General features: G+C 42.5%; 3 protein-coding genes across 6 annotated transcripts in view; 1 reads left to right on the top strand and 2 right to left on the bottom strand.

Annotated features, from left to right (window-relative positions):
* Positions 1 to 408: 408 nt before the first annotated feature.
* On the bottom strand, positions 409 to 11,318 carry efhc2 (EF-hand domain (C-terminal) containing 2). Of its 2 annotated transcripts, XM_069155106.1 has the most exons (15): positions 11,225 to 11,318; positions 10,535 to 10,723; positions 10,108 to 10,258; positions 9,719 to 9,942; positions 9,058 to 9,309; positions 8,049 to 8,156; positions 6,979 to 7,117; positions 5,980 to 6,145; positions 5,733 to 5,875; positions 5,116 to 5,312; positions 4,833 to 4,966; positions 4,225 to 4,419; positions 3,122 to 3,214; positions 2,781 to 2,880; positions 409 to 612 (listed from the first exon to the last, which is right to left on the bottom strand). In XM_069155106.1, the coding sequence occupies exons 1-15, from the start codon at positions 11,264 to 11,266 to the stop codon at positions 484 to 486; spliced, it is 2,262 nt and encodes a 753-aa protein (XP_069011207.1). In that variant the 5' UTR covers positions 11,267 to 11,318; the 3' UTR covers positions 409 to 483. The 2 variants fall into 2 exon arrangements, with proteins under 2 accessions (XP_069011207.1, XP_069011208.1); XM_069155107.1 differs by lacking the exon at positions 10,535 to 10,723.
* A 459-nt stretch (positions 11,319 to 11,777) lies between these two features.
* Positions 11,778 to 24,786, bottom strand: fundc1 (FUN14 domain containing 1). 3 transcript variants are annotated; one of them, XM_069155111.1, is made up of 5 exons: positions 24,701 to 24,786; positions 21,854 to 22,007; positions 13,113 to 13,188; positions 12,886 to 13,014; positions 11,778 to 12,336 (listed from the first exon to the last, which is right to left on the bottom strand). In XM_069155111.1, the coding sequence occupies exons 1-5, from the start codon at positions 24,750 to 24,752 to the stop codon at positions 12,259 to 12,261; spliced, it is 489 nt and encodes a 162-aa protein (XP_069011212.1). In that variant the 5' UTR covers positions 24,753 to 24,786; the 3' UTR covers positions 11,778 to 12,258. The 3 variants fall into 3 exon arrangements, with proteins under 3 accessions (XP_069011212.1, XP_069011209.1, XP_069011211.1); XM_069155108.1 differs by lacking the exon at positions 24,701 to 24,786 and adding an exon at positions 22,492 to 22,654; XM_069155110.1 differs by lacking the exon at positions 24,701 to 24,786 and adding an exon at positions 22,137 to 22,191.
* The window catches only part of kdm6a (lysine (K)-specific demethylase 6A), a 49,292-nt gene continuing 46,249 nt past the window's right edge, over positions 24,751 to 27,793 (top strand). Inside the window, 2 exon segments of the mRNA XM_069155105.1 lie at positions 24,751 to 24,920; positions 25,061 to 25,124. Coding sequence (XP_069011206.1) covers positions 24,751 to 24,920; positions 25,061 to 25,124 — 234 coding nt within the window.

The raw sequence follows: 27,793 nt of genomic DNA, 5'->3' as shown, positions 1-27,793 counted from the left end.
CACGCTGGCCGGAGCTGAAATATGGTTCCGCTTCAATGCCGTGTGTCTTTTAACTGTGTCTCGGCTGGATTCACACAAACTCATGCTAACACACACACACACACACACACACACACACACACACACACACACACACACACACACACACACACACAGACGACACAAAAGCACATCAAAAAGCATCTGTGTTCTCAGAACATTTCGTTCCCTAAAGCACCAATTTTCCAGGTAACTGGATTGTGTTAACACTTGAACCTCCGAGACCATTACTGCCAAATTATTCACCTACAAGAAAAACAAACTTTGAAATTATTCACACACATCCCATCCCCTGCGGCTTCACCCATTGACAGCAGGTCACACGATGAAAACGCAGACGGCAGTTAGCTGATGTACCGTGTTCTTTAATTGAGGAACATCTAGTGTTTGTGATGCAAAATAGTTGTTGGTGAGGCAAAATGCTTTTCACCTCCCGCTGTGTGTCTATGCCGAGGTGGTGGTTGTTGGGCCAGCGTTGTTGCGGGGAAAGCTGAACACATCCTGCAGGAGGGCAGAGTAGTTGACGTTTGTCACTGTGGCTCCTCCAGCGTTGAGCTTCGGGTTCACGTCAACCTGGACACAACAGAAATGTTCATGTCACTGCACCATCCTGTCAAACATTTAAATACTTACAGTGTTACCAGTAACTGATTATTTTAGTGTCCAGCTTGTTTTATTATCGTAACTTTGTAACTCTCTGCAGTAGATATCTCCTTTGTTCCTCTTTTATTTGTCTTATCCTACTTTATGTGCTGTGTGAATAACTGACTTGTTTAAAACTCGAAGACTGAGAGCTGCCTTTAACCTCCATTAGACTGATTAAATCCTGCACACAGAAAACAAAAGACCTTCTTGTAGAAGTGCAATCTAGTTATTGCTTTATTGCCCTTGTTTTTTGGATTGGTCCCAAGATTGTTAAATATAATGAACAGACAGAGAGAATAATTGCAGCAGAAGTAATGAGAAAATTGACAATACTAAAAAAGCATATGGATTGCTGCAAATACCAAAAAGGCTCCCAAGAAGAAGTTGGTCAACATAACAATCCTGTTGTGCTTGACAGCTTCCAATAAAAATAAAATTGAGTGGCCATTTTCATTCTTTTTTCAGGGTTTAGCATTAAGCTTTTTTTTTACAAGGACAGAGTAGTTGAGCAGAAACTGAGCGACCAGTTTGGGCTGAGAAACCAAAAAGGGTGAAGGGCAGCTGGAAACCATGGCAGACAAAAACAAAGAATTAAGTAAGCACTTTGTCTGCACACACACACACACACACACACACACACACACACACACACACACACACACACACACACACACACACACACACACACACACAAATCTAGTCCATTTTCTCTGACCATGTAAACCCTCCTTTCGTGTCACTCCACCGTGTATACCGATCAGCCTAAACATTAAAACCACAGACAGATGAAGTGATTAACATGAATTATGTCATTATGATGGCCCCTGTCAAAGGGTGGGATATATGAGGCAGGAAGTGAACAGTCAGCTCTTGAAGTTGACAAGTTGGAAGCAGGAAAAATGGCCAAAAAACTGTGATCTGACTGACTTTGACAGGGGCTATAGCGATGGCTAGACGACTGGATCAGAGCATTTCCAACAATGGCAGGTCTTGCTGGATGTCCCTGGTAGGCATAGGTAACAATTCCCAAAGGTCATGCCCCCATGACAGGGGAGCAAAGGCTGGCTTGTGAGGTCTAATCCCACAGAGGAGCTACTGTAGCGCCAATAGCTGAAACCTTAATGCAGGCGCTGATAGAGAGGTGTCAAAGCACACAGTGCTTCCTGGCTTTCTGTGTATGGAGCTGAGTAGCTGCAGACTGTTCAGAGGGCTCATACTGACCCCTGTCCACCCCTGAAACCACCTACAATGGGCCTGTGAGTGTCAGAACTGGACCATGAGGCAATAGAGGAAGGCGGCCTGCTCTGATGAATCAAACTTTCTCTTTGGCAACAGTATTTATGTTATCAGGAATGGATCGAGGGACATGACAAAGCATTTTGGCTGATGACCTGGCCTCCATATTACTCAGATCTCAAACTGATTGAGCATCTGTAGGATGAGGAGGCCCCACCTCTGCTGCTAATGCATGCCTGGCACCTGATCCCACAGAACACCTGCAGAGATCTTGTGGAGTCCACGTCTCCACAGGTCAGAGCTGTTTTGCTGCACAAGGGGGACCAACACAGTATAAGGCAGGTGGTTCACATGTGGTGGCTGATGGGTGTATTTATCCTACTCACCTGTTACTGCTTAGAATTGGCTGTAGCAAAGCACAGCAAATCAGCAATACATAGGAAAGACTCAAATGCAAGAAAGAAAAACAGCTGCTTCCTTTTTGACCAGCTTTGTGTGTGTGTGTGTGTGTGTGTGTGTGTGTGTGTGTGTGTGTGTGTGTGTGTGTGTGTGTGTGCGCGTGTGTGTGTGTGTGTGTGCGTGCGTGCGTGTCTGTGTGTCGTTCCCTTTCAGGTAATTTACAGCACACAGTAAATTGTCCTCCATTTAATAATTCCTTCCCTCTCACTTGACTCTCACTTTGGCTCACTGCTTCAGGTAGGAGTAAAATGTAGACTGATTTTCAATTGCACCAGTTTAAAAATCTGTGAACACGCTCTGAAAACCGTTACTGTGTCTCTTAAAAAGTTTACTTTCCCCTTTTCCTCTCTTAACTTTCTTTTTTTTTTTTGTATTGCATTCCCGTCATTCCCCTGCCTTACCTTTAAGATGTCTTCGGACATTACCGGTGGAGCACGGTGCTCTAACCAGTTAATACCAGCGAGGAAGGCGCGGTAGTCAATCTCGTCTCCATCTGCAAACCTGCAGCCGACATGCAACTTGTTCTTTAGAAATCTCCATGTGAGGATTTAAATGAAGCTACTGTATTAAACACGACTTCCAATGCATATTTTTTTCAGCCGTGCCAAGAAACAAATCTTGGCAAAGACACTGAGTTATACTTAATAATCAAGGAGAATGAATTATTCAAAACTATTTTGAAAATGTAGTGCGACCTTGAACTGCTGCACCCTGAACTGGGCAGTGATTAGTGGGCTCTTACCTGCTGAGCAAACCGCTAAGCAGGTTCTCAGGCAGAGGAAGCTGGAAGGCTTTACAAATGGTCCTCATCTCTTTGGTGGAGAGACGGCCAGATCTAGAGACAAAGGAGAGCAGAGAAACACAGGTATCCTGCATGAGGAAAAGCCCAAAAACAGCAGTTTACAAACTATTGTTTGGCCTGTTTGTACTGAGATACTTGAATGAGGCTCAAAGGAAAACAAAACAACCAGTTTAGAAGCCAATACATGACATCAGAGAAAATGTGCCATCAGCAGCAACATAAGTCGGCCTTTGTTGTCATTTCATATAAACTACCATCCTCATGAGGCTGGAAATAGAGTGATTATTTATGGAAAAATGTCACAAAGTGATTTAGTATAAAGATGATTATTTATGGAAAAATGTCTCGAACTGATTATGTGTAAAGCCAGCGTGTGTGTGTGTGTGTGTGTGTGTGTGTGTGTGTGTGTGTGTGTGTGTGTGTGTGTGTGTGTGTGTGAGAGAGAGTTTGTAAAACAGAGGATGCTTGTCCCCTAAGACCATAGTTGTTTTCCACAGTGATGCCACACAGTCCAGAGGCCATTCTTGTCATGCCATCGTCATTACAGGGATGTTGATGAACAATCTGACGCTAACTGAGGGTGTCAACAGAGACATATAAACAGACAAGTCAGCTTAGCACTGTGGCACCGCTAACCATCCACTTCAGCTAACGTAACCCTCAAAGGTGTTGTCATATGGGTGAGCAGATGTATGTAGTGTACGTGCCATCAAATGTGTGATTTTGTTTTGCACAAAAAGAAAGTGAAGGTGACGGACAGACAGAGGGAGACCAAGTGAGTGTGTGTGCACGTCCGCTGGCCTGCAGAGCTACATGCCATGCAGGTCTTTAAGGTCCATCTGGTTCCAATGCTCCACTCTCGCATTGCTGGAACTAATCGTTGCCCTGAGATATGGGGCCACTGGCTGCACGATTGATGTCTTGTTGTGATCTATCTGCCTGTGTGTGTGTGTGTGTGTGTGTGTGTGTGTGTGTGTGTGTGTGTGTGTGTGTTTCTGCTGCAGCAGTATTTTGTCTCGAACTAACATCTGTGTGTCGCTTACTTGTGCCGGTCGTGGTGTGTGAATGCTCTGGCCATTTTAGGGAGGTCCTCAAAGTACTTCTTGTTAATCAGGTCCTGGGCCACAGCCAGCATTAGGCCCAGGTCCACCACAGGCTGCTGGCGCTCTGAAAAACATCGGCCCAGAACCAGCACCTCATGCTCCGACAGGCCGATGTCCAGGCCCATCAGCAGGCCCCTGAGGAACATGCAGGCACACATGGAAGAAAATAAACACACAAAAATTGATGGAACATAATCACATCTTGCAGTCCTAACTACTGTATAAAGACAGTGTGTATTCTTCTCTTTGCTTCCTTTTGTTACTTATTCTCGTAATATTTACGACCTTACGTCCCCAGGATCATTTATTTCCTATCAGGTATGTCTTTATTTAAGTTCCGTGCCACCTTTTTCATTTGTTCTTCCTGGTTAATACGTACAGTTGATTTAAATCATACTGCAACTGCACTTCATGACCAGACCTGACATTATAAATCTGGACTTAAACTTGAGTTTTGCTCTGACTGAGGAGACTCTGATCGTCCACTTCATTACATACTATTGTGAGGTCAAGTTCCAAAGCTAACTATTTGTGTTTTATGACTGTACCTGAACGACTCGTGGGGGATGAAGCCAGTGTTGCTGGGGTCACTGAGAGTCAGAAACTTCCTGATCTCACTCTGCTTCCCCTCCGGTACAGAACGTAGTTTGCTGAGGATGCTGCCCAGGTTTGCTTTGGGAAACTTTCCATAGTAACACACAAACATGCACTCAGTAACACAAGAGGAAAGATGACTGCTTCCTGTCCCCGAGCCATTAAACACAACTGAAAACAAATGTGTGATACCAAAACCTTAGAGAACAAATACTCTTCCTTCAGCTCCCTCCATACCTCTTCAGCATGCTGCTCCATGTAGTTGAAGGTGTATTCATCAGCATCCAGAAGTTCGAAGTTTCTACTGTTGAGACAGAGGCTGGCTCCGACATACAGATCCTGAGCCGTGAAGTACTCCGACGGCTTGCTCTTGAACACCTCCTGGCCTGGCTTCTTTACACGACCACGCTCCAGAAACTTACCATCAACCACACCTGGTGCAGGATGTAAGAGAGGGAAGGAAGAGTGTGAGTAATTCAGTTATACGTCATTTCACTTGGTCTTTGGTTCAAATGTTCAAGGCACTAGCATCTATTTTGACAACGAAATTTATGTTGACAATATGTTTTATTTCTAAATTGAATTGAAATTCCTCCAGTAACATGATTTATATGGTTTGAGATCTCATTTTGGATCCATGCTGAGTCCTATGGCAAAGTGTTCATCTTTCTTTGTAAAAGTATTGATTTGCATCAGTGGCGGACATTGAGCTACACATCATCTGTTTTAACTTTCAAAAGAATCTAGATCTGGAAATGAAACCTGACAAACTTCATGTTTACTAGGAGAGTCGAAGATTTGTATCTCCAGTCCTTGGAGTAGTTTTGGTGCAGCAATGGTCCAAAGGTTTTTACCGGAGTTCTTCTGTGGACGTTCAAACACACAAATGGAGTCATCACTGAGGTAGAAGGAGACGATGAACACCCTCTCCACGTCAACAGGATCAGTGGTCATCATCTTGGCGCGGAAATTCAGCACATGACTTTCTCGGCCACATCTGGGAGGACATACACACACTGCAGTTTGAGGCTACCATGAACACACAGACACAAATATTTCAGTTTGTAATTGGACTGTGGCTGTGGCTACAACTCATCCAACCTGTCTTTCTCCATAAATTTGCGGAAATCTTTCTGTGGGGGCTTAGGCAGCAGGCCCTGGCAGAAGCTTAACGAATCCTCCTCAGAGCCAAAGCCGTTGTAGGGGGGCACAGGCCTCGGGGGCTTAGGGACTGGGGGAGCTTTGTACTGCACTGGGGTGAAGTCCTCTGAGAGGAAGGAGCAGGAAGAAAAGACAAAACACTTAAAAGAAGAAAGAAACCCAGGAGGAGAGCTGCGATGATCAGAGGGAAGCAGGTAATCCATCCCTGGTCTGACCTCTGACTGCTCAGAGTCAGACAGGACCCTCCATCACTGCAGCCTGTCAGCATGGGCTCCGCCTGGTTTACTGCTGTGACTAACGCCCCAAAACCCTGCCCAGGGTGGCAGACACACCAGGACGAGCCTGGGTTTCTCCTGCTGGGGAGCCGTGTGCCTCTTGCGGTCCCCAGTGCCTTGACTGTGGAGGCATGGAGACTCCGACATAGGCCTGAGTCTCTGATGTCAGGTGGATAGAGTTCTGGACTTAATCGGTTCTGATATCCATCGATCAAGGAGTGATTGAGAAAACATTTTAGTTGCATCCGTTGATATAAACAGGTAATCCTCTGAGCAAAGGCACTGTGTACCGTTTGGTCTCAGGAATCAGGTTTACAGGAAGGTAACAGCTCACTGATACTTGCTCTTACTGCCCCCAAGTGGTCAGAATAAAGCACTGCAACAGATAACTGAAAGTAGATAAAACGTCAAGCTGCTATTGGAAAAGAATTAGTCAGTGTAACAGGGCATATTATGTCATTCATTTTGTGCATAAAATATTTTATAAAACACCTTAAAATGACAATTCTTTGTGAAATAATTTAATGTACAAAAGTAAAATATGGCCCTTAAACTAACAATTTAAAATTAAAATAATGTATAGAAATGCTATTTTTTTCTGATGAAACATTTTAGCAATTATAAAAAAAATAATAAAAAAAAACAGCTCAATAGTGGTGATTACCTATGCCGTATTTGGAGCGGTAGTAGTGTTTGGTGAAGTCATCACAGTCAGTGATGACCACTCTTCTGCCCCACACATTCACTTCACTGCCTACAACCAGATCACAGTCCTTGTAAAACTCCTCATTGACGGCTCCGGTCTGCGAGCAACAGGGAAAACAAACACATACTGAACCTTAAATGGTAAACTCTTAGAATTTTGCCCAATCTACATATGAATTTGTGTGTTTATTTATATTTAGCTTGCATTGCTGTAAATGAACCGGATGGGCTCAAACCTGACCGTGTTGTTTCAGTGGAAATGTTGTTCTGGTGAGCGCTCACCTAATGCTGTATATGACACCCAAACATTACAAGCATATGGGAATAGTAAACATTCTACAACCATAAACACCAACACGCCACGATATCAGCCTCCCATCTTCCGAGAAGATTGTGGTAACTTACAGTGCTTTACTCTCTCCCTGCAGGGGGAGCATCAGTGTACAGCTGCATAGTGCATTGACCTTCTGAACACCTGGCATCCTGATCCGGATCCTGATCAGATCGGATGGAGGTCAGCTAAAGCACAGGTGTGAAAGCACCCAGGACGCTTTGAGATCCGACCTGTTCAGAACACCGTTAGAAGGTGGTCGGGGACGTGGAGGTGGTCGGGGACGTGGAGGTGGTCGGGGACGCGGAGGTGGTCTATGGCCGCATTCAGTCTTAATACTCGGAACATTAAAATGATGAAAGATGTCTAATTTTGTTAAATGCCTGTTGCTTCAACTCCTCTCCTCCCCTTTCTGTTCGTGTTCCTGTGCTGATTGAAGCTACTTGTATATTTTGGGGACGTCGTCTAACGTCTCATTTGCATAGAGAGCGGGGAGGTGAGATCTGATCAAAGTCGCATGATAATGCCAGGTGTGAACTGCCATTATTAAAGCTGACCATATGTGATCCGATCACGCCGGGCCGGATCAGATTGGATTTTAAAGCCAGGTGAGCATGTGGTCCTCGTGACCCCCCAGATAACACCTTGATGTCATGTCAGCCGGTGTGTAGTTTGAACGTGGCAGAAACAAGACGCACTTTGAGGCTGTCCAGTATGTATCGTTTTCCTTGACTCTTGGAGGCAAACACATTGAGCACTGTGCGGTCCGTCATCTTTCCAGGCTGCTTCATTGGGGCTGGAGTACGCTGCCGGGGAAACACAAACAACCACAGACAGGAAACGGCTGTTACACAAAACACATCAGACAAGATTTTCACAGAAGTGAGCGACATTCTGCGTGCAAACATGGACGCACACACCTGCTGAGAGATAAAGTGACCAAAAGATGGAGAGAAGGAAAAGAGAGACAGAACCAGCAGAACAAAGAGACAAAGTGCAGAAATGATGTGTCATTAAGGACGGGCTGATTTCCCATTGGATGGTGGATTCTGGTCAACCTTTAGGGCTGACATTTAATAAAAGATATCAGAGCAAACACAATTACTAGACTAAAAAGACACACACGCACACACACACACACACACACACACACACACACAAACAAACAAACAACACACACACACACACACACACACACACACACACACACACACACACACACACACACACACACACACAAACATGATTGAGGTCTGGCTGTCTCTCAAGATGAATTAGGCTTCAGTCAGTAACTGGAGGAGAAAGCCAAAATGCTTGAGGGAGACTGAATGCTGCAGCAGTCCTGTCACAGTGAATGAGGTCTCAGTGAAGGGAAGGATTGTGGGAGAAAGATGGAAAGAAGTCACCCAACCAGAAAGACAGGCAGGTTTGGAATAACCACCTATAAATGTAAAACATAATCATTTAAAAAAAAAAAATAGCTGAGCACACTGAATGTTTCTAATCACCCCTCTGTAACGTTGACTATTAATGTCTATAAATGTTTCTCTCTACGTTCTGAATTATTCAGGAAATTTCATAACCTTTCACATCTGTGTTTTACTTCCTTCCTCTGCTTGACAACATTAAAGTGTCAGTCATCTTCTCTCCACTCCAGTGGCTCAAAGACACATTTTTTTTCCCACAGCTTCTACTGTGGTGCCTCACCTTAGGTAGTTTGCTGCGATTTAGGAATTTGGGCACGTTTTCTCTCCCAGAGTTTCGGTAGACCACCTCCAAGATCTCAACGGTGTCATCAGCCAGGAAGTAGTGCAGTATGAGCTCCCGTGGGTCCCCGAAAATGCTCTCAGTGTCATCCCAGTAGCAGTAGAAACGCAGGACCTTGCGATCATAATCCAGGAACTGCTTCAGCGTGTCACGTCTCTCGTACGGCCGCAGAGGCTTCATACTTTCTTCAATCTGAAAGAGAGAAATTAAGAACATCATAATGTAGGAAAAAAGAGAGGAGAGCTGGAATTTTTGTGTTGGCAATACTTTTCTTCAAGAGAAGGTATCAGTGTTATAACAATTCATTAACAGATGACATTTGACAAAATAGGCAGCTGTAAAACACAACTTTGAATGGAATAGGCCATAGACTGAATTATTCATCAGTTATTTAAAAAAAAGAGACTGATTTAAAGTAGAAATAATTGTATGCTGTACATTCACATGCTATGATACTGATTACTTGAAAGAGCCTAATCTGTTTAAAAAATGTGGGGGACTTTTTTTCTTCTTACAATACTTGATTCAATCCTGATTCATGAATAAAATAATTATAACAAAAATTTTCATTCACAAACAACGTTGTGGCTCTGATGCCTACCTTTTCCCGGAGGTTGCTGTAGGGGTCATCAGGTACAGTAACAGGGTAGTTTAAGAGCACCCCGAGTTTGGTGAGAAAGTTCCTTGTGAAAGAGTCACAGTCGATCACGGTGAATGTGCGAGAGTACAGCACCATCTGTTGGTTGATGTTGAAGTGGTAAATGTTGTAGAACTGGTCGTCGTTTGGGGGAGGCAGTGGGATACGGTGGCGACGAATAAGTGTTCCTGCCACAGGGATCACCAACACAGTAATGGTAAGCAACACGTGTGACATTACTTATCGCAGTCAACTTTATGTTGTGGTAAAAGATGGGGGGGAAAAAACATGGAAAACCAAATATTTTAGTTTGAGCAACATTCCCAAGATATTTCCTGGGATATCACAGACACCTTGAGGGATGCCACTGTTCTTGTACTCTGGCTCCACCACCTGTATGGTATCATCCTCCAGGTAGAAGTAGATCTTGCATTTTCGGATTCTGTATGTCTCATCCCGTGCCAATGGCACAGCCTCCTGAAAGTAGGCTTCAAAACACAGAGCCTGGGGGGACACGATGGCATTTTGTTGGTCAGTTTTATCAAATTGTGATCATTTAGTTACAGGACTGATTAATATATGATTTATAATATGAGCAAATGTTAATGCAGGATTGCTAATTAAAAGGTTCAGAAACATAATCTATTGGACGTGTTTTACCATGCCAGTAGGAATAATAAGGAATGAAAAATATGAGCTGTACTGCATGTAGCCTATCTTATAAACTTTTATAGTGTGTGTGCATGAGTAGTCAGGTAAAACTGATCTATTTCCCTTCACCTGTTTGTCAAAGGCCACCCACGGTGGTAGATCAAAGCCATGTCCTTTGGGATAGACAGAATACTTTGGTGTGATCTTTTGTCCAACTAAGAGCTCTCCTCCGATGCCTGGCTTATCAGACCCCATCAGCATTGGGACTCCTTTGTAATAATCAAAATGTTGGGATTTGTGGAATCTCTCCTTCCTCAGCTGTGGTACAGAAAGGAGAAACCATGTCCAGACTCTTTCTGTTAATGACAGGCTGGAATGGATTTGCTCCAGAAAACAATATTAACATCAATTAATGTTCTAATGTCTTTCTGATCAGCTAATTATCTATGAACATGAGGCCACATCTCCTAAGTCAAAATGCATCAGCCTGCAAAGCAAACACTCAAATAAGTGTTTGAAAAATGATGTTCTACTGACAGTACACATGAATAAAGTATATTCATGAATACGAGCCAAACGTAACATTGGGTTACATTTCTGACTTCACATTGAGTAGTTATTACTGAGCTGACGCTCATTAAAAACTAATAACAGCATGAAAAGGCTTAGCATACCTCCGGTAGTTTTAAGGTTTCACTACTCACCGAAAGCTGAAAAAAAAACAACCGTCCTATCCAACTGGTATTTCAAGGTGAGCACATACGTTTAGCTTGGGAATTAGCCTGCTACCCAAAACACATAATTACGTGATTAATTTACCTGTGCATTGTGAGAATTTCCCGGCAGAAATGGTAACGCCATGACGGTAATGTTTACCACACAGATAGGTTTGTTGTTTTCTGCGTGCAACTCAGCTGCCGTGAAGTTTCAGCGGTCTGTTTTTAGTTACCATGGAAGCAGGTAGTTTGGAGCGTCTCTTAGCAACGTTCGTATCACGAGGAACCAATAGTATTGTTGGTGCACTGTTCCTGCACACGTGTTCAGTTTCAAAACACATTCTGTGATGAACAAATGAATAAAAATATGTGTTTCAACATGGAAACTGGATACTTGTATAAAACAAATGGTTTAACACGGTTTAACAGTAATGGTACATATCCTGTGCTTTATTTATATTTGTGAGATACTTTTTAAACTTAAAACGCACATCTATTTCTATTTACTCTTAAATTATAGGCACAGAAATCAATAAATACAAGCTTGGACAATACAAACACAATGTGGAGTGACTCAAGAAGCATCCAAAACGGCATGTCAAGAAGACATATTTGTACCACTGTGTATAAATGATTTCAATGTAAATGAGAAACAATTCAACTGATTTATTTGTTTTTATTTACTTAGAGTAGACAAACCACAGCCTGCAGTGCTTCAAGCAACAATTCACTGCTAAACAAAATTCATTAAAAAAAGAAACAGGGGAGACCGATATAACCCACGAAACACATACCACCGCTAAATAAATAAAACAATGCAACTTTCTGACGGCCTTTGTGTTTTTTTAAATCAACCTTGCATGATATGCATCGATATTTGGCCAGAGAAGTGGAGTGTTTTATAAGGGCCATTTTGGTTTAAGTGCCAAATCCATAACAACAGTAGTTCTCATGTGACGGTTCAGTACTGTTGACAAGAGGATGTGCAGCTTAGGCAGAAACATATGGCTACAAGCTAAATTCAAATTGATTGCTTTCTGTCAAAACACTTAAAACCCATCCAGCAATGATTTAAAATTTCTCTATAGAGTTTCTCATAACATCAAAGAAACATAGACTCTTCTGATTTGGCAGAGCCTAAGATACCAGGCCAAGCAGGAATCCTCCGATGAAGCCACTTGTCACAACAATGTTTTTCTTCACAAACTCTGTGGACTGAAAAAGACAAAAAAATATGTTTCAGTATGTAAAGCAGTCATTGAGCTGCCTTAACCTTTGAACTTATTGAGTTTTATTCAGATTTTATGACAAATTAAAAAAAAAAAGCAGCTTCCTGAGTCACACTAAAGAAAACTAGTGCAGTATAAGCATCTTGTTAGCACGTGTGCCTACATATTTATTGCAGTTATCTGCCACAGCGAAGATGAGTGAAGACATTATCTAGTCCAATTATTTAAACTGGAGAAATTCTCAAGTTCTTTGTTTTATTTTTAAGATTCTTTTTCTGGCTTTTTGCCTATTTAATAGATGGTGACAGAGTAAATAAAAACAAGAAGCATACATAAAGAGACAAGGATATGAAATGCAATGATCGCTCAAATTTAGGGATGTGATAGAGCAGCTAAATGGTAACTGGTTTCAGCGGCATGGCCTCCAGGATGTCCCTGATGTCTAATTTTCAAGTCTGATCAAAGGATGAAAACCGTTCTCAAAAGATTTCCCCTCATGTGACAATCAAAACAAAACGACGCACAATCATGTTACCTTGTCAACGAGTGTGTTTAGCTCAGGGCCCGCTTTATCTGTTCCCTTCTTTAATTGCTTCTTAGCTTTGTTGACATCCTTCTCTACTCTTTTCCAGTCCACCTGGATGTAGCCACTGTTGTTAGCTATCTGGAGATAAAAATGGATGACAGGCAGATTCACAGAAATGTTTTTATTTGCTAAAACGTTGAACATATAACTCTTGATGCATAACAATGAAAAAATACCTGCAACAGCAGAAGACCTCCCCCAACTGATGTAGCAGCGACTTTACCAACCTTCTGGAAGAGATAACCTGCGCACCTAAAATTAATTACAAAAAGAGCACGGCAGTTAAATAATGACTTAAACTGTCTTGATAATGGCGTCTGTACGGTCTGCATGACAGTGAACGGTGTTTTAGTGTAACCAGTTTTGGGAAGGTTACTGTTGTAATATAATCGGTCACAGAATAGTAAAAATGTAATAAGTTGATTACTTTTTTTTTTTTACAAATGGATTTTAAGTGGGCAGTAAAGCTGAAAAGTCAAAAAAATAAATATAAAGACTCCATGTTTGACCATGTAAACCTGCCGACAGTACTCAACACTGATTGCTGTCAAACTGAAACTCGACTTTCGAAACTAAAACTAAAGTTTCGAACGTTTAGATTTTAAAATACGACCACCAAACAAATCACGAGTATGATGATCAAAACAGATTGCAGTGATGGAAAGTGTCACTATAACCTCAAACCAAGTGTGCTTTCAGGTTGAGTGTGCCGAGTGTCACTGAGCCATCAACAGGGCTGTTTACTGTTCACATGTTTCTGACACGGGCCGACACTAAGACGTCCTTCAGAGACACCGCCTTGGGTTGCTTGATTAGAGCGATGCACGAGCCTGTCCAGATGCAAAGCAACATAATTCATGTTATATCCATGAATATGCCTTGTAGGGAAAAGAATACATTCAGATGTAACATCTTCAACATGTTGACGGTAAGTTAATTACATATTTTTTCTCAGTGACAGTAACTGATTACAGATATTTTAACAGTTAACCAGTTACTAGTAACTGTTATGTGTAACTAGTAACAAATGACTTCTTTCCTCTGTATACACTAAGAATACTGACAACATAGTTTGATATAATACTACTGCATGGTTATTGAAATTTTGTTTTTATGAGTGATGGAAAGGAAATTAGTTTCATGGAGCATAAGCAGCATGATGGAAGTATACTGTGTATTATACTGTGTATTATACTGTGTATTGTCCTGTGTATTGTCCTGTGTATTGTACTGTGTGTTGTACTGTGTGTTGTACTGTGTTGTACTGTGTATTGTACTGTGTATTGTCCTGTCTATTGTCCTGTCTATTGTCCTGTGTATTGTCCTGTGTATTGCCCTGTGTATTGTACTGTGTATTATACTGTGTATTGTCCCGTGTATTGTACTGTGTATTATACTGTGTATTGTCCTGTGTATTGTCCTGTGTATTACACTGTGTATTATACTGTGTATTGTCCTGTGTATTGTCCTGTGTATTGTCCTGTCTATTGTCCTGTGTATTGTCCTGTGTATTGTACTGTGTATTGTCCTCTGTATTGTCCTGTGTATTGTCCTGTGTATAATCCTCTGTATTGTCCTGTCTATTGTCCTCTGTATTGTCCTGTGTATTGTCCTATGTATTGTCCTCTGTATTGTCCTGTGTATTGTCCTGTGTATTGTCCTGTGTATTGTCCTGTGTATTGTACTGTGTATTATACTGTGTATTGTCCCGTGTATTGTCCTCTGTATTGTCCTGTGTATTGTACTGTGTACTGTACTGTGTATTGTCCCGTGTATTGTCCTCTGTATTGTCCCGTGTATTGTCCTGTGTATTGTCCCGTGTATTGTCCCGTGTATTGTCCCGTGTATTGTCCTGTGTATTGTCCCGTGTATTGTCCCGTGTATTGTCCTGTGTATTGTCCTCTGTATTGTCCTGTGTATTGTACTGTGTACTGTCCTGTGTATTGTCCCGTGTATTGTCCTGTGTATTGTACTGTGTATTGTCCTCTGTATTGTCCTGTGTATTGTCCTGTGTATGATCCTCTGTATTGTCCTGTCTATTGTCCTCTGTATTGTCCTGTGTATTGTCCTATGTATTGTCCTCTGTATTGTCCTCTGTATTGTCCTGTGTATTGTCCTCTGTATTGTCCTGTGTATTGTACTGTGTATTGTCCTGTGTATTGTCCTGTGTATTGTCCTGTGTATTGTACTGTGTATTGTCCCGTGTATTGTCCTCTGTATTGTCCTGTGTATTGTACTGTGTACTGTACTGTGTATTGTCCCGTGTATTGTCCTCTGTATTGTCCCGTGTATTGTCCTGTGTATTGTCCCGTGTATTGTCCTCTGTATTGTCCCGTGTATTGTCCTGTGTATTGTCCCGTGTATTGTCCTGTGTATTGTCCCGTGTATTGTCCTGTGTATTGTCCCGTGTATTGTCCCGTGTATTGTCCTGTGTATTGTCCCGTGTATTGTCCCGTGTATTATACTGTGTATTGTCCTGTGTATTGTCCTGTGTATTGTACTGTGTATTATACTGTGTATTGTCCTGTGTATTGTCCTGTGTATTGTACTGTGTATTATACTGTGTATTGTCCCGTGTATTGTCCCGTATATTATACTGTGTATTGTCCTGTGTATTGTCCTGTGGATTACACTGTGTATTGTCCTGTGTATTGTCCTGTGTATTGTCCTCTGTATTGTCCTGTCTATTGTCCTGTGTATTGTCCTCTGTATTGTCCTGTGTATTGTCCTGTGTATTGTACTGTGTACTGTCCTGTGTATTGTCCCGTGTATTGTCCTGTGTATTGTACTGTGTATTGTCCTCTGTATTGTCCTGTGTATTGTCCTGTGTATGATCCTCTGTATTGTCCTGTGTATTGTCCTCTATATTGTCCTGTGTATTGTCCTATGTATTGTCCTGTGTATTGTCCTCTGTATTGTCCTCTGTATTGTCCCGTGTATTGTCCTCTGTATTGTCCCGTGTATTGTCCTCTGTATTGTCCCGTGTATTGTCCTGTGTATTGTCCCGTGTATTGTCCTGTGTATTGTCCCGTGTATTGTCCCGTGTATTGTCCTGTGTATTGTCCCGTGTATTGTCCCGTGTATTATACTGTGTATTGTCCTGTGTATTGTCCTGTGTATTGTACTGTGTATTATACTGTGTATTGTCCCGTGTATTGTCCCGTATATTATACTGTGTATTGTCCTGTGTATTGTCCTGTGGATTACACTGTGTATTGTCCTGTGTATTGTCCTGTGTATTGTCCTCTGTATTGTCCTGTGTATTGTCCTGTGTATTGTACTGTGTGTTGTACTGTGTGTTGTACTGTGTGTTGTACTGTGTGTTGTACTGTGTATTGTACTGTGTATTGTCCTGTGGATTACACTGTGTATTGTCCTGTGTATTGTCCTGTCTATTGTCCTCTGTATTGTCCTGTGTATTGTCCTGTGTATTGTACTGTGTGTTGTACTGTGTGTTGTACTGTGTGTTGTACTGTGTATTGTACTGTGTATTGTCCTGTCTATTGTCCTGTCTATTGTACTGTGTATTGTCCTGTGTATTGCCCTGTGTATTGTACTGTGTATTATACTGTGTATTGTCCCGTGTATTGTACTGTGTATTATACTGTGTATTGTCCTGTGTATTGTCCTGTGTATTACACTGTGTATTATGCTGTGTATTGTCCTGTGTATTTTCCTGTGTATTGTCCTGTCTATTGTCCTGTGTATTGTCCTGTGTATTGTACTGTGTATTGTCCTCTGTATTGTCCTGTGTATTGTCCTGTGTATAATCCTCTGTATTGTCCTGTCTATTGTCCTCTGTATTGTCCTGTGTATTGTCCTATGTATTGTCCTCTGTATTGTCCTGTGTATTGTCCTGTGTATTGTCCTGTGTATTGTACTGTGTATTGTCCTGTGTATTGTCCTGTGTATTATACTGTGTATTGTCCCGTGTATTGTCCCGTATATTATACTGTGTATTGTCCTGTGGATTACACTGTGTATTGTCCTGTGTATTGTCCTCTGTATTGTCCTGTCTATTGTCCTGTGTATTGTCCTCTGTATTGTCCTGTGTATTGTCCTGTGTATTGTACTGTGTACTGTCCTGTGTATTGTCCTGTGTATTGTACTGTGTATTGTCCTCTGTATTGTCCTGTGTATTGTCCTGTGTATGATCCTCTGTATTGTCCTGTGTATTGTCCTCTATATTGTCCTGTGTATTGTCCTATGTATTGTCCTGTGTATTGTCCTCTGTATTGTCCTCTGTATTGTCCCGTGTATTGTCCTCTGTATTGTCCCGTGTATTGTCCTGTGTATTGTCCCGTGTATTGTCCTGTGTATTGTCCCGTGTATTGTCCTGTGTATTGTCCCGTGTATTGTCCCGTGTATTGTCCTGTGTATTGTCCCGTGTATTGTCCTGTGTATTATACTGTGTATTGTCCTGTGTATTGTCCTGTGTATTGTACTGTGTATTATACTGTGTATTGTCCTGTGTATTGTCCTGTGTATTGTACTGTGTATTATACTGTGTATTGTCCCGTGTATTGTCCCGTATATTATACTGTGTATTGTCCTGTGTATTGTCCTGTGGATTACACTGTGTATTGTCCTGTGTATTGTCCTGTGTATTGTCCTCTGTATTGTCCTGTCTATTGTCCTGTGTATTGTCCTCTGTATTGTCCTGTGTATTGTCCTGTGTATTGTACTGTGTACTGTCCTGTGTATTGTCCCGTGTATTGTCCTGTGTATTGTACTGTGTATTGTCCTCTGTATTGTCCTGTGTATTGTCCTGTGTATTGTCCTGTGTATTGTCCTCTATATTGTCCTGTGTATTGTCCTATGTATTGTCCTCTGTATTGTCCTGTGTATTGTACTGTGTACTGTACTGTGTATTGTCCCGTGTATTGTCCTCTGTATTGTCCCGTGTATTGTCCTGTGTATTGTCCCGTGTATTGTCCTGTGCATTGTCCTGTGTATTGTACTGTGTACTGTACTGTGTATTGTCCCGTGTATTGTCCTCTGTATTGTCCCGTGTATTGTCCTGTGTATTGTACTGTGTATTATACTGTGTATTGTCCTGTGTATTGTCCCGTGTATTGTCCCGTGTATTGTATTGTGTATTATACTGTGTATTGTACTGTGTATTATACTGTGTATTGTCCTGTGTATTGTACTGTGTGTTGTACTGTGTGTTGTACTGTGTTGTACTGTGTATTGTACTGTGTATTGTCCTGTCTATTGTCCTGTGTATTGTCCTGTGTATTGCCCTGTGTATTGTACTGTGTATTATACTGTGTATTGTCCCGTGTATTGTACTGTGTATTATACTGTGTATTGTCCTGTGTATTGTCCTGTGTATTACACTGTGTATTATACTGTGTATTGTCCTGTGTATTGTCCTGTGTATTGTCCTGTCTATTGTCCTGTGTATTGTCCTGTGTATTGTACTGTGTATTGTCCTGTGTATTGTCCTGTGTATAATCCTCTGTATTGTCCTGTCTATTGTCCTCTGTATTGTCCTGTGTATTGTCCTATGTATTGTCCTCTGTATTGTCCTGTGTATTGTCCTGTGTATTGTCCCGTGTATTGTCCTGTGTATTGTCCCGTGTATTGTCCTGTGTATTGTCCCGTGTATTGTCCCGTGTATTGTCCTGTGTATTGTCCCGTGTATTGTCCCGTGTATTATACTGTGTATTGTCCTGTGTATTGTCCTGTGTATTGTACTGTGTATTATACTGTGTATTGTCCTGTGTATTGTCCTGTGTATTGTACTGTGTATTATACTGTGTATTGTCCCGTGTATTGTCCCGTATATTATACTGTGTATTGTCCTGTGTATTGTCCTGTGGATTACACTGTGTATTGTCCTGTGTATTGTCCTCTGTATTGTCCTGTCTATTGTCCTGTGTATTGTCCTCTGTATTGTCCTGTGTATTGTCCTGTGTATTGTACTGTGTACTGTCCTGTGTATTGTCCCGTGTATTGTCCTGTGTATTGTACTGTGTATTGTCCTCTGTATTGTCCTGTGTATTGTCCTGTGTATGATCCTCTGTATTGTCCTGTGTATTGTCCTCTATATTGTCCTGTGTATTGTCCTATGTATTGTCCTGTGTATTGTCCTCTGTATTGTCCTCTGTATTGTCCCGTGTATTGTCCTCTGTATTGTCCCGTGTATTGTCCTCTGTATTGTCCCGTGTATTGTCCTGTGTATTGTCCCGTGTATTGTCCTGTGTATTGTCCCGTGTATTGTCCCGTGTATTGTCCTGTGTATTGTCCTGTGTATTGTCCCGTGTATTGTCCCGTGTATTATACTGTGTATTGTCCTGTGTATTGTCCTGTGTATTGTACTGTGTATTATACTGTGTATTGTCCCGTGTATTGTCCCGTATATTATACTGTGTATTGTCCTGTGTATTGTCCTGTGGATTACACTGTGTATTGTCCTGTGTATTGTCCTGTGTATTGTCCTCTGTATTGTCCTGTGTATTGTCCTGTGTATTGTACTGTGTGTTGTACTGTGTGTTGTACTGTGTGTTGTACTGTGTGTTGTACTGTGTATTGTACTGTGTATTGTCCTGTGGATTACACTGTGTATTGTCCTGTGTATTGTCCTGTCTATTGTCCTCTGTATTGTCCTGTGTATTGTCCTGTGTATTGTACTGTGTGTTGTACTGTGTGTTGTACTGTGTGTTGTACTGTGTATTGTACTGTGTATTGTCCTGTCTATTGTCCTGTCTATTGTACTGTGTATTGTCCTGTGTATTGCCCTGTGTATTGTACTGTGTATTATACTGTGTATTGTCCCGTGTATTGTACTGTGTATTATACTGTGTATTGTCCTGTGTATTGTCCTGTGTATTACACTGTGTATTATGCTGTGTATTGTCCTGTGTATTGTCCTGTGTATTGTCCTGTCTATTGTCCTGTGTATTGTCCTGTGTATTGTACTGTGTATTGTCCTCTGTATTGTCCTGTGTATTGTCCTGTGTATAATCCTCTGTATTGTCCTGTCTATTGTCCTCTGTATTGTCCTGTGTATTGTCCTATGTATTGTCCTCTGTATTGTCCTGTGTATTGTCCTGTGTATTGTACTGTGTATTGTCCTGTGTATTGTCCTGTGTATTATACTGTGTATTGTCCCGTGTATTGTCCCGTATATTATACTGTGTATTGTCCTGTGGATTACACTGTGTATTGTCCTGTGTATTGTCCTCTGTATTGTCCTGTCTATTGTCCTGTGTATTGTCCTCTGTATTGTCCTGTGTATTGTCCTGTGTATTGTACTGTGTACTGTCCTGTGTATTGTCCTGTGTATTGTACTGTGTATTGTCCTCTGTATTGTCCTGTGTATTGTCCTGTGTATGATCCTCTGTATTGTCCTGTGTATTGTCCTCTATATTGTCCTGTGTATTGTCCTATGTATTGTCCTGTGTATTGTCCTCTGTATTGTCCTCTGTATTGTCCCGTGTATTGTCCTCTGTATTGTCCCGTGTATTGTCCTGTGTATTGTCCCGTGTATTGTCCTGTGTATTGTCCCGTGTATTGTCCTGTGTATTGTCCCGTGTATTGTCCCGTGTATTGTCCTGTGTATTGTCCCGTGTATTGTCCTGTGTATTATACTGTGTATTGTCCTGTGTATTGTCCTGTGTATTGTACTGTGTATTATACTGTGTATTGTCCTGTGTATTGTCCTGTGTATTGTACTGTGTATTATACTGTGTATTGTCCCGTGTATTGTCCCGTATATTATACTGTGTATTGTCCTGTGTATTGTCCTGTGGATTACACTGTGTATTGTCCTGTGTATTGTCCTGTGTATTGTCCTCTGTATTGTCCTGTCTATTGTCCTGTGTATTGTCCTCTGTATTGTCCTGTGTATTGTCCTGTGTATTGTACTGTGTACTGTCCTGTGTATTGTCCCGTGTATTGTCCTGTGTATTGTACTGTGTATTGTCCTCTGTATTGTCCTGTGTATTGTCCTGTGTATTGTCCTGTGTATTGTCCTCTATATTGTCCTGTGTATTGTCCTATGTATTGTCCTCTGTATTGTCCTGTGTATTGTACTGTGTACTGTACTGTGTATTGTCCCGTGTATTGTCCTCTGTATTGTCCCGTGTATTGTCCTGTGTATTGTCCCGTGTATTGTCCTGTGCATTGTCCTGTGTATTGTACTGTGTACTGTACTGTGTATTGTCCCGTGTATTGTCCTCTGTATTGTCCCGTGTATTGTCCTGTGTATTGTACTGTGTATTATACTGTGTATTGTCCTGTGTATTGTCCCGTGTATTGTCCCGTGTATTGTATTGTGTATTATACTGTGTATTGTCCTGTGTATTGTCCTCTGTATTGTACTGTGTATTGTACTGTGTATTGTCCCGTGTATTGTCCTCTGTATTGTCCCGTGTATTGTCCTGTGTATTGTCCCGTGTATTGTCCCGTGTATTGTACTGTGTATTATACTGTATATTGTCCTGTGTATTGTATTGTGTATTATACTGTGTATTGTCCTGTGTATGATCCTCTGTATTGTCCTGTCTATTGTCCTCTGTATTGTCCTGTGTATTGTCCTATGTATTGTCCTCTGTATTGTCCTGTGTATTGTCCCGTGTATTGTCCCGTGTATTGTCCCGTGTATTGTCCCGTGTATTGTCCTGTGTATTGTCCCGTGTATTGTCCCGTGTATTGTCCCGTGTATTGTCCCGTGTATTGTCCTGTGTATTGTCCCGTGTATTGTCCCAGGCTTTCTGCTGAGGCAGCACTCTCCACCAGTAAAGCCAGTAAACAAGGCGAGGTGAGGACACAGGAGAGAAAGGCAGATCACACAATATAATCCAAACTAGTTCTGAACCTTCCCAAACATATATTTATGTACATGACAACTGTCCACAGGAACCGGTGAGAGTGAATGTGAGGGAGCTGAAGACAGGAGGACATTTACCATCCACTGGCTCCTCCGATGGCGAGCTGCGTGGCCACAGAGTACTTCTCCGCTACGGGACCGCTGTTTTTCCCGAAGAGGCGGTTCCACCATCGCTGCCGTTTGGCATATTCCGTGAGATCTACGACCTTGTCGTAAATCTCCTCTTCCAGTTCTTGTCATTGGTAAACAAAACAAAACAAAACAAAACAAAACAAAACAAAACAAACAGTCAGCGTACAGCAGCGACGAGGAGACGCGCAGCAGCGGCTAACGATACGTGAAGCTGGTGCCCGAGTCTCACCGCTGTTACAGACGTAACACGAGGAGTCTGGACAACACATCTGTGATCCAGTAACACACCGCTTCAGTTCATGTCCCCGGCTCACGGGTTTCAACATGACTGACGTGTCTGCCGGCTGATTAATGACCGGCTCCGTTTGGTAAACTTATTAAAGTTGTGAGGCCTGCGGTGAGTTAGCATGGAGCTAACAGCTGAAAAGTTACACGAGCTTTAAACGCTGCGTCTGAACACACCGGGAGCACCGACGCAGCTGGCGCACGGACCTTCACACATGTCCCGTACGGGGTCGGTGCTCAGCGAGAGGCCCTGTGTCCCGGTTCAGACGCAGATCTAATTCCTTTACAGGCCAGCTTACCCTTGTCGCGGTTCGCCATCTTGGAGGACGCTGCTCTGTCCTCAGCTGTCTGCACGTCCGCGTCATTCGCAGCAATTTTGACGGTCAAAGTAAAAGAGGAAGCGACCCGCCGGCGGGTCCGCCCGGACTGATCTCCCGCTTCACACATTGTAGTCGTAATAATACTGATTTTTTTTTGTAACAATAATGTCAAATTTGCTACGTAGAACAAGGATCAGACTGCTTTAAAATAACGTGTACACCTAGTGTACACTTTATTTTGAAAAAGTGAATAAACCGGTATTCAAAAACAAAGACTATATTTACTACAACTCCTAAAAAAACAAATGTACTCTTACATATAATGTGCAGATTTCCCCGGACACCCATCAAGTGTTTGGTAATCTGCAGTGAACTCACTAGTTGCATTCTAGAGTGAAAGTTTAAATAGTTAAATAATGTTGACTAAATAAATGCTTTTATGGATGAAAATCAAATCAGCACAGCCAGGTGAGGAACTGGTCATACAAACAGTGAGTAGCCTGTTATAGTTGCCAGTTCTAACAGATGAATCCTACCAAGATTTACTTTTATTTATCTAGAGCGTATTTGTATTTCTGATTGTCAATTTGGCAGAATAAATTCTGTGTTTTTTGACAGAATGAAATGTCTTAAACACACATTTTGGGTTAAATTTGACTCCCTACCCATTAGGATGTGGTGATTTACAGCGGATTTCTGGTGTAATAGATGTCTGATGGTTTATTCTTTAGTTGCTGATAACTGAGCCAAAGTAGATCATAATATGGATATGTTTAGTAGCTACAGCAAAGTTTGAGAGCACATTTACTTCAGTTACCCAGGTTTGTCACAATTTTTGGGAAATTGTAACAACGACTTCGGCAAACTCTAACATATGCCTTTTGAGAAAATGACCGATCACCCCTGAAATATTGTTAATCAGTGTTTTAAAAAGGTTCTTTTCCATCAAGCTTGTCTTTTCTTCATTTCTTGTTTTATGGAACACAATGTCATTAAATTCAATAATGAGAATAATAAATACATCATTACACAGCCTCCTGTATGTATTCACTGTTTATGCAGACGGCAAAAATGTATAGGCAACCTCAAAACACAGTATAGATTAACAGTTGTGTGTACATGGTTAATAGAGGAGACAAATGCAGGAACATACAGCAAACATAGTACTTAATATGTTTTAAGGATTTCTTTACGGACTCTTTTATTCAAATCTTAGTCGACAATTACCTTATATTGACTATTGACTAGTGAGGCATTGCTGTTTTTTTGTTTTTATAGTGGCTGTAATTTTGTTTTGCTGTTGCCTAGTTGCCAGGATACTTTCAAATGATTTGTGTGTGTGTGTGTGTGTGTGTGTGTGTGGGGGGGGGGGGGGGGGGGGGGGGTGTAAAATTAAATTAAATAAACCACTGAAACAAAACTTGCAAATGAGCTGACAACCAATGGGAATTCGTTTTTTTGGGTCATCTATTTGGCTTTTCTGTGATTTTAGATCATTACTTATCATTTATATATTCTACTTGACTATATCTCACATCAGTGATTGTGGATGTGGATGACTCTGAGATCCCCTATTAGTTGAATCATGTAATATCTTTCTATCTATCTATCTATCTATCTATCTATCTATCTATCTATCTATCTATCTATCTATCTAATCTATCAAAAAGTACTTGTGCAACGTTGCAACAAATATCCTTGACAGATATGACAGATATTGTAACCAATAGGTTGCCCTAATACACAGTTACGTAATCATAATACAGCGTGAAGAACCAATCACAGGACACGAGGAGGGTCTCGGAAGCACATTTGATGTGTGCGTGCGCGTGTTCGCAACACATCAACTGGAGACCGTCACGTGACCGCAGACACCGGCCGCTGATTGGTTGGGGCGAGCAGAGGGCGTGCCAACGGTGGCGGCGTGCGTTTGCCTCTGTGACACAATTACAACAACTTTGAGCCGATGGTTGGGGAAGTTTGCGGTATTATCAAATGACACTCACCCTTCATACCCAACATCACAGCAACTTCATGCATAAATTGGCGCCGGAATATACGCCGTGTTTTGAAGTACAATGAGGAGTGTGGAACGTAACTTGATGGGATCATTTCCTTGAGGATTTGGCAAGAACTACGCTACGCCCCGTTTTAATCCTGGATAGGTGTGCAACACTTTCGTTGTTACCGCATTTTGCCGGAGTTGCTCGGTCCCGTTGATCGGCCCATCTCTTTTCCATGAAATCGTGCGGAGTGTCGCTCACCGCCGCTGCCTCCGCCGCTGCCCGGAGTCTCGGCGTTGCTGGTAATGACGAGGAGAAAATGGCGTCGGGAAAAGCGACTGAAATCGAAGAGGACTTTCCGACGCTAACAGCGCCGGAGAAAGAGCGCCTGGTCGGAGTTGACAGGTTGGACGGTCTATTGTGTGAACAGTCTCACCCTTTTCCTTCTGTGAAATTCATAGTTTTCTTTGCGCAGTTTGAAACAACACGTATGAATGCCCCCAAGTAATACGGAACCGCCTGTGTTGTCTGTCCTCTACTTGCAGTTCACTGTTTGGATTTCACAGGCTTCAAGAAGATGGCGCCAGAACGAAGGCCTTGCTGCTGAAGGTATGACACGGAGCAGGTCCCCGTCGGCTCTCCGCTATCTCCTCTGATCGCTGAATGTCCCACCTGAAATAAGTGGTACCGACCTCCCGACGCCTCTCTGGCTTCACGGCCAGCCGAGGCGGTACACGAGCCTCGGCTGCCCAACTTTGAAGCAGAACCAGCGGCTGACTGAACCCGTCGGCGGGTCCGTCACGAACCGGCTGCAGAACATCTGCGATGTTCGTCCGCATTAAACGGGTTTAAAGCGGCGCGGTGCTCCGGGATGGACCTCCACCCGGGACCTCCACCCGGGACCTCCACCCTGGAGCAGCCGGCGGTGTCATCGGGGGTTCAGGGAGTCGGTACCACGCTACGCGGTAGCTACACGGTAGCGTGGTACCGACGACCGAAAAGGGGGTTTGTCACCGCGCACATGTCTCTGTGAAGCCCGCGGTCCCCCGGCGGAGTGCTCGTGGTCCACCTGCCCCCCGGTGGTGACCTGACACCGGGGTGAACAAACGGAGCACCGCGCTGATCCGCTCACTTACATTTGACTTGTGAAAAGTGTGACAGCGTGGGGCAAGTGCTCACTTTTATGTTTATTTTGTGGTTCATCGAGAGAGGAGGGACATGAAGGGGACAGACATGTCCCGGCAGACCGTCCGTCCGTCCGTCCTCGATGAGGCAGCCGGAGTGAGAGCTGGTGTCAGCCCGCTCTGGTAGCACGGAGCGGCTCGCTGCCCAGCGCGCTTCTCCCTCCCTCAGCCGCATGGAGCCGTGAACGACACCGCGCAGCTGAGACGGTCCGCAGAAACACGCTGCGTGTTATTTTAGGGAGAATCTGGCTGCTCGACTTGGACCCAAGATGGCGGGATAGGAAGAACACACCGAGCCAGACGTTTGCTGGCTAACTAGCAGCAGCTAGGCTAAGCTCCGCGGACATGAACGCTGCCTCGACGCTCAGTGTTCATAACAAAGATGACTGATTGAAGCGGAAGCGGCGGACGAGCACTGAAGTAACAGTGCGGCGCTCGGTGCGCACGTACGGTCCTGGTCCGGCGGCCCGTGTCGCTGCCTGCGCCCGGTCTGCGTCTCTAACATGTGGCTACCGGGCTGTTGTTGGAGGGGCACTTTGTTTGTTAGGCCCAGACATACTGTCGGTCTTCGCCTCAAGTTGTTGCCGTCCTTCGTGCTTTGCTGGATACCTGCACAGACGTCTCGTAACATTAAACCGAAGCACGACACATCTGGTTATTGGTGGTTTTCTTCCTGATAACATCACACCAACATGAAACTACCGTGTGTTTTATAATATCACCGGATTTCCTTTACAACCATTCTGGACACTACCATTTAAAGATATGGGGGAAGGGGAGTCCTTTTTTGTTTGTTTGTTTGTTTGTTTGTTTGGCATCGTTTGAGCTGATACACAGCTTAACTTCAGAATAAAACCCAACTCATAGTTTACACGATTGGAGGATGTGTGTGTAAGAGTTATGTTTGCTGAGTCACACGGTCTTAGGAGGTCATAGGGACTAGTTCATTATTAAAAATAAATAAATGTATATTTCATACATTCATTTTCCCCAAGTTTTTAATTCAATGTAGCTGGTGTTGCAGCGTTGCAGCGATGCATGACTGTTTTTTTACACCCCTGAATAAGGTCTGCTTATTTGAAAAATGCTTATGGAATCTGGCTAGTCTTTTGATTTTAAGACTTTATGTCAGAAAAAGGTTTATGTCAGTTTCATCAAGCCATAGAGTTGATTGTAGAAAACATACACTACTAGTGTGCTTGTATCTATGTGTTACAAATAAACAGCAGTAATGTTATGCACACTGTTATTTTAACTGTTTGTGTTTGATGCACATGCATTAAATTCAGACGGATAAGATGCTGCTTGCAAGATCTTTAGATCAAGAACCGAACATAATAAATACTCTATACTGCCTGCTGACACCAGCCAGAAATTAATATTTGTGCATGAGTATTACCCACTACTGTAACCAGATTGATAAAGTTGGTGTTCTTGCCGCTTCTGATTTAATAGTTGGCACCTGAGAGCATCACTTATCATGTTAAATCCAGAAACGCTACTATCTTAATGGTACATGCAGGCAAAGGGTCAAGTTTCATTTCAGCCAGTCTGTGCTGGATTGTTTAGATTTGAGATCTTTAGTAAATTTGAGTTGGTATCCATTTTATTTTAGCGATTGCAAAGCTCAACAAGATCACAAAATGTTCGATTCTAAATTATTTTTTATTGTGACACATTGCATCTAATGTAATTGTTTTGCCATCTCTGTTTCATATGCGCACGCACTCACTAATCATTTCTCTCCAGTGGCTGCCGTAGGGGCTATTCAAAGTAATTTGTTTAGCCAAAAACATTTCCCCTCGGGGATTAATAAAGTATATACCTACCTACCTACCTACCTACCTACCTTTTTTAAATACTGACTAACAAGGTCTATATTTGGGCATTTAGCCAGTACTATGCAAAGCGACTTTGCAAGGTTTGAAGAACAGGCCCCTTTGGTGGTATATTCTTCAGCTGTGTCAGATCTTTACCCAGAATAAACCTAAGTTATCGTTAAGGCCTAAGCATTAAGGACAAGTTGTAATCAACATTTGCCTACCATATTGGCCATTACTTGATAATTTTGTGTAATATGCAGAAGATCGACTG

The sequence above is a fragment of the Embiotoca jacksoni genome, unplaced genomic scaffold, assembly GCF_022577435.1.
Source record: "Embiotoca jacksoni isolate LCO1_2020_lvr unplaced genomic scaffold, fEmbJac1.0.p SCAF_2, whole genome shotgun sequence".
NCBI classification, from domain to species: Eukaryota; Metazoa; Chordata; class Actinopteri; family Embiotocidae; genus Embiotoca; species Embiotoca jacksoni.
This window is presented reverse-complemented; position numbering and strand designations above follow the sequence as displayed.